Source organism: Orbicella faveolata, unplaced genomic scaffold (genome assembly GCF_042242905.1).
Source record: "Orbicella faveolata isolate gen_17 unplaced genomic scaffold, um_ofav_v1 contig_15, whole genome shotgun sequence".
Classification (NCBI taxonomy): domain Eukaryota; kingdom Metazoa; phylum Cnidaria; class Anthozoa; order Scleractinia; family Merulinidae; genus Orbicella; species Orbicella faveolata.
The window spans coordinates 3,611,431-3,625,518 of NW_028301542.1; the positions used below are offsets into that span (position 1 = coordinate 3,611,431).

Consider the following 14,088-nt stretch of genomic DNA (forward strand, 5'->3'; position numbering starts at 1 on the left):
GCGCTCGCTTCCTACCAATGTTCCCAGTTTGAATCCAGCCCAGTGCCATACGTGGGTTGAGTTTGTTGTTGGTTCTCGCCTTGCTCTGGGGTTTTTCTCCCGGTTCTCTGGTTTTCCTCCCTCCACAAAAACCAACATCTCCAAATTCCAATTCAACCAGGATGGAGGACCCGCATAAAAACCAGCTAAGGCTGATGGGGCTTCCTCTCCAAATATTGTAATTTTATTTTATCATTTATTAACTTTGTTGCCATACAATTACAAGCAATCTTACCCTTCTTTGTGAAATCTCTGTTTGGCTCATACTTGTCAATGATAGCTTGAGCCTTCTCACTTGTGCAGTAGGGGAAGAGGATTTCATTAAGCCGCGGATCCCTTTGCTCATTGTTGAGAAACTCCACCAGTTGATCCACTGTGAGATAAGGTTTCTTTTTTGCACCACTAAGAAATAAATGAGATGCAAATAAAACAGTTTGGGAAATGACGACATGATTGATCACTGCAGTTTTACACACAACTTAAGCAGCTGATAAATTAAAGCCTGAGAAAATTCAGGGTTGAACGGGATTCAGATGAAATGAGTGAGCAATGGCAGCGAGTTGATCAAACAGTACAGTGCTCTATTTACTAAGTTCTACATGGCTGCTATGATCTAATAAAGGAAAACTCTTTTATAGCGGTTTTCAACTTACATTTCAGCAAATATTGAGTCAATGTCTTTTCTGTCACACAGTCTGTTGTAGAATCCCCAAAAATCTTCAAAACTAAATTTATCTGGGGCAATACTTTCTTTCTGAAAGAGAAATTTAAAAAAAAATTGCTGGCCGATGCGTTATAGCACCCAGTGGGCACCTAATACACCTGTGACTGTATTAACTCTGCAGTGTAATTAAAACCCTTAAGACAGTGTTATAGGGGACAATTTGCAATGCCAATTTCTCACGCAGTATTCTTAATTTGGGCAACAATGTTGCAGGTTTTTTAAACTTGGTCCAAAACTTACAACATGTTGCCCCAACGAAATGTTGCATTAAAAGTTATCCTCTTTGCCATATTATACAATATTGATTTTTAACGCAACAATGTTGCATTGAAAATCAGCTTGTACATGTATAACATCACCTTCACATAAGGGAACATGTTAAGCAATTAAAACGAACTTTATTATTTTTACTTACTAAGAAATTTGCCAGGAAAAGAAGAGAAAGATGCAGAAAGCAGTTATTTTATGCCACAAAATGTCAAAAATGGCAGTGTGCTGCAACAACATGGTTACCGTGGAAATTTCTGGGTAGTAGAGATCATTTACTAGCTTCTCATGATCACTATGCTTGGTTTAGCAAGCATGCATATTGTAAGGAGAAGAGAGATTGTGATCGGTGTATGTACCTTTCCACTTGGCAGGCCGACAGACTGGAGAGCATCGAGCACTCGTCTTTTGTCTTCTTTACTGGAACTCACGTCTTTAAGAATACTGATGATTTAAAATGGACACTTTCTGATAAACACCTTCTTTAAGTATGAACCAGCAGTTGCTTCCCAAAGATGAACAGCTCTACTCAATTCCAAACATCTTGTAATTAATCAAAAATACTGCTTCGCATTGTATTTTCAACTTTCTTCCCAGTGTTTGGAAATATGATCTAACACAGTCTTTTGTGTTTGATATGTATTACATCTTAGATCATATGAAGGTCTTTAACCGAAGGATTTAGCTCTGTACATGTACACACCATGCAGATCAGCAATTGTAGAATATTATCATTAACTTACTTCTTTACTGGAATTTTCCCATCAGTACTTGTTTGGACACATATTTTTGTGTGGCTAGAAAATAATTCAATAAAGTCAATATTAAGTTATTAAATGACTGTATAAATGTCAGCATTTATTCATTTATATATAGGACTCACTGTTTTTCGAGGAAGGCCATAGGCGATGCATTAATAGCCAAGAGGTTATGTGTCAACCGCATTAATGCATCTGTCCATTCACGTGCAATGTTGACCGAGCCAGACACAAAGTTCACGTAAACAATGTCAACCATATTTGCGCCATGCACAATTGTTATTGTCTTATCCTGAAGTAAATCATCGTCTGATCCTATTCTTAATGAGTCCCTTAGCCGTTGGTCCTGTGAAAACAAAAGTAGCGCAAAAAATTAACCGAAGATGAGTCAGAATTGATTGATAAGACCCCTGCAAACAAGGAGCACTTTCCATAATTCATGAAAAATGCCAGTATTCCAGCATTTTCCAGAATTTCCAGAAAGAAGACTACCTTGCGAAGTACACTGAATTTTTTGGAAATTTCTTACTAGGAATTTCCGTCCCATTTGACTTTGCCCCTGAAATTTCCAGAACTTTCAGTTGACTGGTTTTCATTATGGAAATTCAACAGTTATATACCTTCCCATGCATCAATGTCAATCATAGTTTAAAGATTATTTCCAGTCTGTATTGCACAGTCTCAGCACCCTAATGTTTGTGTCTCACTCGATGTTATTCATTATGAACCACATTTTTTTCTTTTTTTTATCAATTTACAATTACGAACCACATACCTTATCTCTGAGGCCTTTCAAATTCTTTTTCCAACAGCTTCATTGATTTTTACAGCTGCGAAGTTGTTTCATCAAGTGGTAAGAGAAAGAACGAAGCATAAAGCTTCGCATCCATAACGACGGTTGACATGAAACTTTGAATTTGCTTCATGTAAGTAGTTGCAAAATGTTACATTTTGTGATGTCTTACGTGAAACAAAACAAAAAACGTAAACAAACTCTGAAGAGTGCGCAGTACAGACTGGAAATCATCTTTAATGGGCATTTGCAATGTACAACTGTAACATGTCACAGCATAGTAGATTTTGGCCCTCCAAAGCAAAAAGACACTGTAAAATTTGGTGGTAATACTGTTACGTATTTTTTCAATTAAGTGCCAGATCACGAATTGTTGCTGGGTCTTTCAGGAGTGGTTAATAAACCCCTCAATCATTTATTGGAGGTACATGTGTAATAAGCCTTAGGCGTAATGGCAAGATGTACATTTGTATTGCTGTCATAAAAATATCAAATAAAAACTGTTGCTTAACTGCCAAGTCAATAAACAACAAGGTCCACTGGGACATATTGGCAGCATACAATCAAGAAAATATATTTTGTGGTACCAAAAAACAAAAAAGGTGATAAGTAATCAGTGAAATATATTGGTGCAGTTACTTGATGGCTGTACCAATTTTGTATGTCAAATCAAGTGCAGACAAGGAAATCAATACTAAATATGTACTGACAAAGAGTTTTGAAATGACGCTGTTGTATATATAGCTGGAGCATAGTTGAAGCTAACACACATTCTCATTGCTTGATTTATGGTCACATGGAAATGGCATGTTAAATTTTCAATGAATAAATTCCTGTTGTTTTCAAATTCTAGAGAGGTGCTGTCAATAAGATTTGAACTTTTACTATCTGGACATGCTTGAATTTATTTATTAGTCCTTATCTGGGAATTTCACAAAGCAACACTCATAACATAATAAATATTACATAATCCTTGTTGGGATTTAGCTTGTTTCTTAGATTTGAATTTGAAAGTACTCCCCAGAAATTTTCAGACATCATTGGTCTTGATTGTATTACAGGGGTTACTATCCGTGTGTTATTTTATTACATGCGTACACAAAACTCCAGCTATAAAACAAAACACTTTACTGCCAGTTCCTAAGAAAATATTTGGCTTGGTTTCCTCTTCAATCTCGATGTCTCCCTTGACAAAACATTGAGATTCTCAGGAAAACAAACCTAACAGTATCCGTCTGAAGCAGTCCCATCATTTTTAGAGCAGAACTTAAGACAGAAAACTACTACATGTAGTTGGACATTTTTCTATAAACAATAAAATGGCAGATAAATACATTTATAATATCATAAAATGTACAGGAAGCTAAACCAAGTAAATGCTGGCAGTCAGTATGCTAGTGACATTGCAGAGTCATTTGCCACAAATCTAATCAAACCAGTGGGCGTGCAATTTTCATTGTGAACATGTAAAACACTAAATTGAGTCTGAAGATGATATAAAAGGAATTTCCTGTTTTTTGTGGTATGCATAAAAACAATCAGTAACACACAATATTATCAATGATGATATTGCAATATTTGTTAAAGGATGTTGATCTCTGAGCAGATTGAACAATATACAATTTGTAACATTTTGTCCCAACTTTGTGTAAAGAAAATATTAATATTGACTTGATTCTTTTGTCAGTGGAGGCAAAGCATATGAAACAAGTTTTGGAAAGCAAACTAAAACCCGAAAATACACTAATTATCAATTTAGAACTTTAGGGTACAAGAAACATGAATTTCATATAAAGGTATTTATTGATCATTTGAATGGTTTTATTCAAAATAGAGCAAAACCAACTGGACAAAGATGAAGTTTTAAAGGTATGTAAACATGAAAATATTCTTAAAGGTATTTCAAGAAGCCCTTTGTCATGTTAATCCCTTTGAAACTCCTGTAATCTTTCATCTAGAGAAAAAATGGTAATATTTCAAGCCTGTGATACTTGTTAAATATTTACCAAAACTTGTCAATAGGATTAACACTGACATTGTGCAAGACTGTTTGCTTTTTAGATTTATATAATACAACACTCCATAGCTTGGCTAGGAAAGAACAAAAATAAAAATATTTGAAGTATCATAAAGTCTGTTCAAAGAATAGAACTAAAACATTTTTTATAGTAAATAATTATGATAGATTATAGATGGTAATTCTTGCATGAAGCAACCAAGGAAAGAGTCACTCTTTTTCTTTTCAATTGAAGCTATTATATACAACAAGTTTGGCTTGGAAAAACTGACTCAAGAAAAGCTAAGCTTTCATTCTGCAAGGCAGCAACCAAAAAGTTCCATATCTTAATAAAATGCTATCAGATTACTCCAAGTAAATGACAGCAAAATTTCAAATTAAAAGATCAGGACTGAGAAGATTCCTAGACAAGTATACAGCTGTTTCACGAAAGGTTATACTACAAAATTGAAAAAGCATATGTGACCATGTCAAAAGTTTTTATCCATAATGGTGGTTTAGGGTGGTTTGATTGCAACTCAAGGTGTTTTGAACAGTGCGATAAAAGGAAACCCCACAAACATGTGTTGTCATGCTTTCTCCTTCCCTCTTGCTGAAACATTGTGAACCTCAATCAAGCAAATCTGTTCAACTTATTAATATCAGTCCTGTAATACTAATCAGCATTGTATCATACACCATTACTATATTCTGTGGTACAACCTTTGTCTAAACCACTGTATAGATACCTCAACCATACACCTGTGTGCACATATCACTTTTATCTTTTAGAGGTAAGTTATTTAGTGAGCATATTAACGACAAATAAATAGTAAGTTATAGATAGCTCAAGATCTATCTGGGAATTAAAAGTACTGGAAAGTACATCAAGTGCTGGTAGGATCAGCAAAAAATCCACTCCAAATGATTGGTTTAAAACAAAGTCTCAGAGAATTATCAAAAGCATCATTCTGCAATTTCTGAACTTGAATCTTACAAGGTTATAACCTCATTGAAGAAAGTCAAAACTTGAAAACACAATGTCTCCCATTTTCAAACCTAATTTGGTGGAAATCCTGATAATCAATCTGTCAAAGTTGGTTGAAAATGGAAATTTGAAGTAAATTACTGATACCGCAGTGAATGATGTGGAAAAATAATAAGAAAGAGCTGTTAACTTTTTGAATTGGTATAGAAGAACACGTCAGGAAGCTGGCTTATATAAAGCAGAAACCCCTGGCATCTGAAGCAATGAAAACCCTTTTTTTCTGTTATTTTTTCAAATAAAAAATAAACAAAAGGAGTAAGTCAGAGCCTCAAAATATTATTCATTTCAATCTGTGCACCACAGTCTTTGTAAGATCTGAATCTCATTTTTTCCAACACTGACAAAATGCAATAAACAACATTGTGGATGATCCATGTTTTAATTACAAGAGGGACAGAACGTCAATTGAAATACTGCAACTACATGTAACGACAGGTGTATTCAAATATTTTCAGCAAGTTAATCTCTGCACTGATGTTTTCTACCACATGGTGAGTTTAAAACAAATGACTATATAGCAAAATGTCGCACTCAAAAATTCCTCTTTTTAATCAACATTTGGTGAACCAGTTACTGGGGAGAATGGTTTCATAAATAATTAGCTGGAGAATGCACATAGTCAAATGGTTATCTGTGTGAACTGATTGCGGCAGAGGAAATAAGTAACTTATCACCTTCGAGGAAGAGATATTTCCCTTTGGGCTCAATCTGCTTGGTCTCATGTCGTGAACAAATGGCTCATTAACACTTCTCATTAGCAGTGAAACTAAACACTCATGAGTGAAGACGAAATATCCATATCCAATCTTTCCGTTGAAAAGGTAAACACTCTGCAACAGTGACTGGTATAATGTATAGTTATCTTTAGGAGAGATCTCTTTCACATGAAATGATATTTTCAAGAGGGATAATTTGCGGCAGTTTGCTGACCAGCCAGCTTTTACAATGAAAAACAAAAAAAACTATGCCACACAATACAGTAATTTTCAATGCAAACAAAAGAAAAATTTTGTTCATATTTTGCTTAAAATCTCCAGTTTCAGAGGGAGGTTATAAACTATAAATTTGCATATATATATATATCAAGCAAACATGACTGAAACATAAATTTTGATTTTATTGTGGCACCGAAAAATGGGAAACACTAGTGAAACTATTTACTGTAGTTAGCCACTTGGAAATCAAAGGTACTGAAGCACCAAAAACATTAAGAATGTCTTGCGGAGTCCACTTATTCTTAATTTATCTGTGTTCTTGAAGGGTTTTTCTTAATTCGTCAGAGCTCCAAAGATGGTCATATTTTAAATATTCTAAAATCAAAAGGCTTTCAAATAACATAAAAATTTTATTGGAAATGTAAATAGAACAGCTTAGCTATTCGATCAGATCAAAGGCTATCTAGGAAAATTTCGTGGCAGTGCAGTGTGGAAAACGCAATACAATCCAAAAAAAATCGATTCGAATTCGGTGTGCCAAAGCATTGCTAGGCGACGATCACAAAGAATAGCAATAAATAATTAAAAGACTGGCTTGCAAGCCTGTCTGTATTTTGTTTAACACAGCACCTCGATTCGAGAAACAACCTATAGTTTAAGTCACAACACAAATTATAGCTCTACCACAACATTACATCCAAAAACATAGTTTCGATTTGAAAATGCCCTAATATCGTGCTCCACTGGACAAAAAGCATTCAATCAGCGGATTAAAAGCTTTGTAAATGCGACAAAAGCCACTAAACCAAGACGTATAATTAGTAAAAACCTTTCTGTGGTAAAGGAAATTTATGTACAAACTGCAACGGCCATAAATTTGAAAGTCTAATATGGACAAAAAAAGTTAGAATTAGCATTTAAAGAATTCTGTGAGGAGGCCCTTCAAAATATTACTGAGAAGAGGGAAAAAAATCTTTGTTTATTTACAGAAGGGCTTCTAGAAAATGAAGAAAATATCTCTCAATTTAGCATACAAATTATTAATATCATCGAACGCGAAAATATCCTTGGCGTGTTTAGATTTCGGGAGTTTAACTATTTTTACCAATAAATCCCACAGACCTTTGGAATTCTTGCGGATTTGCCCGTCCTCACATCGCGCACAAAAGACAATTCAAGCAGGTCTGTTTCCTGTGAACACAAAGAAAAAGACTTCAGCGAAAGAGCTATGTAAACTCATGCACAACCTAAACAGAACCATAAAGATACGATCATGCGAATAAAATTCGTCACTTGTCAAACCTATCAGGTCATCAAACCGCGATTTCGGCCGGCGAGACTCGCTCGAAATGTGGAAATTTCAAATATATTGAGTCCACAAACTGGTTACCTGCACTGGCCCGCGACAAAAATACAAATTACCTCCGTATAACATTACATATGGTTTATTTAAACCAACCTTATCTTCTGCTCTCCAATAAATTAAATGACCAGCCGAATCTACTTTTACTGTACACTGCTGTCCTACTACTGTGGATTCCTGGTTGAAAAGCAAAGAAAGGTTTTAAAATTAAAAGATTTTCAATATCTCCTTGCGAGAGGAAGTCATGAGGTGAATTCGCACAAGTCCTTACACGTCGGGCTTCACAACAAACCTCGCGAAACACCACTTCCTGTAAATTACAATGTGGAAATATTTCGAACATAAAACACGAAATATAGCAGGTCGTTAATGTACAGCTGCACCAAACTTGGCTTAACGTTAGATTAGCTAGTTAAAAGGTCCCTATTCTCATTGAAAAACTGGAGATCGAAGCGAACGGCAAAGAGATAAAGCATATATAGCGTGACTCGCACAACACGTCCAGCTAAAATGTAGTTGAAAACATTTCTACGTACCTCATCCCACTTTATGAATCTTGCTCCTCGAATTAAAAAATCTGCGACTTCGGGATGCGTTAGTCTTTCGAGAATCGCCTCACCGCCCGCCATGTTTTCAGTTCGGTTCAAAACAGTGCGAGGCTTTAGCCGAATTACAGCGAGACCGAGGTCACTCCTGATTGGCTAAGCTTACAAGCGGGAACAATTTACCGCTTCACAGTTCGCAAAACTTCGAAGCTTCGATCGCACTGGGAGAAAGCGAGAAATTCATTCACAAAATCCACGGTTTGGCCCACTCTTCAGAATTCTAAAAGCCTCTTGTTTCATAAAAAATAAAGTAAAACAACACACACGCGCGAGAGCGACTGATTATTTTCCTAAATACATTTATATGCATGAGTCAAGCAATAGGTCGAAGTACTAAGACAATATCATAGAGGGTTTGTTTACATTCTAAAAAGAGATTATTATTTTGACCAATATAAAGACGTACGTTTAAAACGTTCAGCGCCAGGCTTTACGCCACTCAAAAGCTAAGATCCTTCCTTTTCACAATTTGGCATGCAGGGTTTCGTCTCGCCGGTGGAGTCAATTTTAATTTGCTCTAAATGGCACGAGGACGGATGCAAAAGTCTTGATGTATAAATAGCACCTATTTACAAATACGACGAATTGAGGAAATTGCTTCTGTCTGGATACGGTAGCTTAAAGTGGCTTTAGTTTTATTCTTAAAATTTCATTAAAAATTCGATTAACTAAGCTAGCCACGATGTTTTTACACTTTCTTTAGCAATAAATTTACGCAATCATTTAAAACGCTCCAAAATAAGTTCATTTGCGAAACAGGAAGTACAAAGCTAGGAGATATTCATTTTTTGCACCTTTTAAGAGCGCCACAGATTAATCAAGCGGTGTTCATTTCGTAACAAAGCATAACAATTTGCTATAAAGTGCTATACTTTTGGTCTAATTGCACCAAGTACTCTGAATTGATTTAAATATTCCTTCTTCCCCTGGAAAATAAAATTAATGACTTTTAGTACAAAAAGCTGGCATCTTTAGGGGAAAATGATTACTTTTAACACCCGAGTGCCATTTCATGTTTCTAGCTAATGAAATGCGAGTGAGAAAAAAAAAATCGTTGAATAGAGACAGCATTTATTTTTTTCGTGAAAATAGTGCTTTCATTTAGCAAATCAATAATGTTCTACTAATTGTGTAGGCTGGCCGCTGACAGTTGCTAATTACAACAAATTTCCTAGCATTGCATTATTCAATCAGGAAAAGAGTCGATGTTTCAGACTTGGAATGTGATGCGAAGTGGAAAACACCTGCTTGAAGAAAGAAATTTAATTTAATACAATCTGTTTCCAGAAAACTGCGTACTTAATTGCAATGAAGGCAAATTTAAATTTTCGATAACTGACCTTTCAGAAACGTCTTCAAAACATTTTTTTTTGTATTGAAGAATGGAAGAAAGCACTGTCACTGGCAAAATATGGGGCGGGAAAAAAGTGGTTTTGATTGTCTTACTCATTAGTGATTTCCACAAAATTGATAGCTATCATATATTTTTCGTCTTCTACAGTTAATAAGTGCATCTATTACGAGATAAAAACATAAAAGAACTCGCAATATTTCTACAACAACGTCTAGTCCTTATTAATATAGGAGATCCAGTTTTGGCAAAATAAATGAATGGGTGGTTTATTTCATCCTTATGGGCATACATCAAGTTTGTCAATATCAATAATTACACAATTGGAAAGATTTTTTTCCTGCAGTTAATAAGACCAAAGGCCCAAGCTCTTTGCATGATACATTGCACATGTCAAAATATCACACCCAGAAAAGATTAAATTCATTATTTTATTCATTCACTTTTGTTTTTCACAAAAAGAATATTTTCCATATTGCACCCGATTTTTATCAAAATATGACTTCTCTAAAACAACAATAAACTTTAAAACTACTCATTTGGTGTTTCAACTGAATTAAACCAAATTTATATGTATATTAAAATTGTGTAATTAAGTTGAAACATTTTTATCAGGAAATATTGATGATAAATAATAATTATGCATTAGATGAAGTTATTTAAACATATCTGGTACCTATTTTAACTAAGGTTTATAAAACGTTCTTTGCAGTAAATGTTTGGTCTTGCATAATCACTGTTATTGTGATCAGTAACTTGTACTTCTCTTATTATTTTTGCATCACTGTTGCACAGAAATTAAAACTACACTTCATAAAACAAAGGAATTATTTTCCAAAATGTGATAGCCAAAGATAGCAAGAGAAATTCACAGATGGTCAGAATCAATCGCAATAATATCTTATTTGTGCGAACCAACTTGAATTAAGAAGTGATTGATAATTTTGGGAAAATAATTCAAGCAAATGAAGATCAAATGATTACATTTCTATTTTCTCCGATAACAAAAGTAAATAGATTTCGATTTTTCCATTGTTCTATTAATTAAGTTCTACATGAAAAGAAGACAACGCCATGTGCAGGTTCCATTTTCATGTTATTAATGTCATAACTATTTCAAATGATTAAAATTGAAACATCTACTTGTGACATATTGTTTTAAACAGTGTATGTGTAATTGTTGTCCACTGAGAATTCTGCCCACTCTCTACAAGCTAATTGTTGTTGCAAAGCTTTGGGTATCAATTGAAGGGGTGCATGGAAAAAGGCTCTAAGTGGCATCTGATAGACTGAAAGATTCTCCTAGCAAATTGCTTTTTGCTTCCTTCTACAAAAAAAGTAGAATGAGATCAATTGTTACTTAGCTAAGGGCTTTTTTCCCTTCAACTTTTTTTTTTGTGTGTGGTACATGTAAATTAGTGCATACATGTAGATCTCCCCCTTAATTTAGAACTTGATATTTTGATCACACAACCCCTCTTGTCAATGTCATTATGCTTACTGATGGGCAGGCCACTCACTAAACAAATTATGTTACCTAATCACAAAGAGAATTAAAACAATGCATTCCAACTTTTGATGTAGGGCCAATCAAATGCTTGGTACAAAAAATTGTGTTGTTCAAGAAAATATTCATTCCCCTCCCACAGAAGGTTTTTGGTTGAAGCCCCCCAGCCCCCGCTCCCCCATATCTCTCTAGTAATTTCAGTTTGGGTCATACTTTCCTTTAAAAGTTTGGCTTCTAAGACACCCTCCCTCTTGGAATTTGCAAAAAGTGCTCCTTTGGGTGGGTAATGCAGGGCAGGAAAAAAAATTTGAAATCCAGTTGCCCAGTGGGCTGGCACATTTCAGTTTTCAGTTGGCCCCACTAAAAGATTACTTGCCCAATAGCCATGCAATTTTTATGCCCTATCAACTATGTAGTCTACATCATTTACTAGGTACTGCCTATAATCAGTGATAGACTATAATAGAATGAGCTTAGTGGTACTAAACTAATGAAAGATGCTGCGCAGTGACACAAATATATGTGTTTTAAATTAATCCAACGCTTTCAACTCATTGTTTCGCTCATCTTGCAATGCTAAGTTTTGAAATTGTTTTTGAGTGAAAATTATCACTAACAAGACTACAGGGGCTAATTTCACTTCCCCATTGGACCACCAAACTTCCTTCACTTGCCCAAGAGCAAAATTTACTTGCCCGGGGCAATCAGACCTAGGTTTTTTCCTGCCATGGCATCAAACCACACAATTGACAAAAACCCTCATAGGGGCACGCAACTAAGGATTATGTTTGGGAAAGGATGGAGGCCAGAGGGGATGGATGCATAAAGCAGCTACAGTCATTAGTATAATAATATACGACACATTCACAAGTGAGTACTTAGGCATGCTTTTCACACATTCTGATTGGTTAACTCAGAGGTGTCCAGCAAAGTACTACATGTACAATTCTTTCTGGATTGAGTGCAGGGCTAAAAAAAAATTGAATTCCAGCTTGCCGTCAGGACAAGCAGCTCTCAATAATTGTTACTTGCCCTGGGTAAATCTCAGTTTACTTTAATTTCTTTATTTAGATGGTAGTAAGACAACTTGCCTGGACCCTTGCCCATCGAGCGAGTGAGAACAAAAAGATACTTGTCCCGGACAACATACAGCTGTACTCCCAGGTATAGTGAGAGTGGTGTGTCCTGCCTGAGAATGGGAACCTAACAGACCTCTCATTTCAGAGTCCATCCACTAAATTTCACCTTCTGAAATTATCAAATTCTGATAAGACAGTAATTTGACACTGCTTTAATCAGTGCTTTACCTTTAAATAACCAAACTGTCTGAATTACAGAGCACAACTTGGTAACTAAATCTCTTTGAATGTTCACTGAGATTCTAAGTATAAAATACCTCCAACTGCTGGGATTACAGGTACTTCTACAATGATCAGTAAGGTGTTAGAAGTGATTATGGGGCTGTCCCCTATTACCTAAAAATCCCATTCTGTATACTCATATGGAATGTTTTGAGTTGAAACTCTAATATCTCTTGATTAGCAAAAGAATTTTGCAAGAGATTAGAGATTGAAACATCAGTCTGTCAAACATGTTCAAGCTTGAGGCTATGTATAATCAAAATGAACAAGTTTTGACTTGGATTCTTGCAGATATGTGGTTCAAAATAATTTTTCAGTGCCAACTTTTTTCAGAAATCAGTGGAAAGTGAGGTGGGTATGCTGTACCATAAACCAGAAACATCTCCTGGAAGTCTTCATGAGCATCATTCTTGCCGCCAATAGAATTCAGAACTTGCATGCACTCCCTGTAAGCAGCCTCAAGAAGTTCTGAGGCACTAATACTCTACAGACATGTCCTTTGTTTTCACATGAACATTCCGCAACAAAGTGCAATCCAGTTGCAAATTAGGCTGGTCACAGCTGTGTCAAAATGCATACCTGATGCAGTGCATCATCTTGCATAGGTTGATATTTAGAATTGTTTCAGTTTACGTTTGATTAAATGCAATCCTAAACAAGTGAATTGAACAAGATGTACCCACAGTTTGCAAAGACACAAGCGTCAATCTGTTCAATCCACAATTGCTTGTTACGTTGTAAGTAATTCGCCTTCCTTGCCCTCCTCGAGCTTTGCTTCAAGTAACGCTTCTTTCTCCAACCTTCTCTTGTCCATCCAAGGTCTACCTAACTGAAAGATTGCTGCAGTGCCCAAAAGAACGCCAGTCCTGGAGGAGCAAAAAAAGTTTCATCACTTTTGAGTATTTTTAGGGTATTCTTGCCACTATCTCAACCAAACCAAAAAGCAGGTTTAAAAAGTTTTTCTTGTCTTCCTGTTTGACAATTTCCATTACATACCAGGAGCGTATCCAGGATTTTTCAACACTTTGTCAACGTGAGGGTACTCACCAGATTGTCATGTTGTTATGCCACTTGTTGTAGGTTGTTTTCTTAACAAATGCTTACAAAAGAGGGATTACAGGTACCCCAGGACCCCTTTAGCTACACCCCTGCACATTACATAGTGGGCTATTTACTTCCACTTTTGTTTCTTTTTTCTGTTTATCTGTTGTCTTGAATATCTGAGCATGTATATATGCCAAATGGCAGCTACAAAAAGTACATGTAGCCTCTATTTGGTATATAAATACAGAAAAGTAAACACATTTATAAGGATCTTAAAACTACACGGTAAATGGTACC

General features: G+C 35.6%; 1 protein-coding gene across 6 annotated transcripts in view; it reads right to left on the reverse strand.

Annotated features, from left to right (window-relative positions):
• LOC110064888 (1-phosphatidylinositol 4,5-bisphosphate phosphodiesterase beta-1-like) overlaps nucleotides 1-14,088 on the reverse strand; it is a 40,652-nt gene that overhangs the window by 25,276 nt on the left and 1,288 nt on the right. For 5 of the 6 annotated variants that reach the window (XM_089287987.1, XM_089287983.1, XM_089287984.1 and 2 more), the window contains exons 2-9: nucleotides 8,460-13,613; nucleotides 8,020-8,100; nucleotides 7,683-7,751; nucleotides 1,914-2,134; nucleotides 1,774-1,827; nucleotides 1,390-1,474; nucleotides 693-793; nucleotides 275-441 (exon numbers count right to left, since the gene is read on the reverse strand). In XM_089287987.1, coding sequence (XP_089144113.1) covers nucleotides 275-441; nucleotides 693-793; nucleotides 1,390-1,474; nucleotides 1,774-1,827; nucleotides 1,914-2,134; nucleotides 7,683-7,751; nucleotides 8,020-8,100; nucleotides 8,460-8,552 — 871 coding nt within the window. In that variant the 5' untranslated portion in view covers nucleotides 8,553-13,613. Of the gene's footprint in view, nucleotides 1-274; nucleotides 442-692; nucleotides 794-1,389; nucleotides 1,475-1,773; nucleotides 1,828-1,913; nucleotides 2,135-7,682; nucleotides 7,752-7,862; nucleotides 7,998-8,019; nucleotides 8,101-8,459; nucleotides 13,614-14,088 lie in introns of those variants that run through there. The other variant, XM_089287988.1, reaches the window with a different exon arrangement.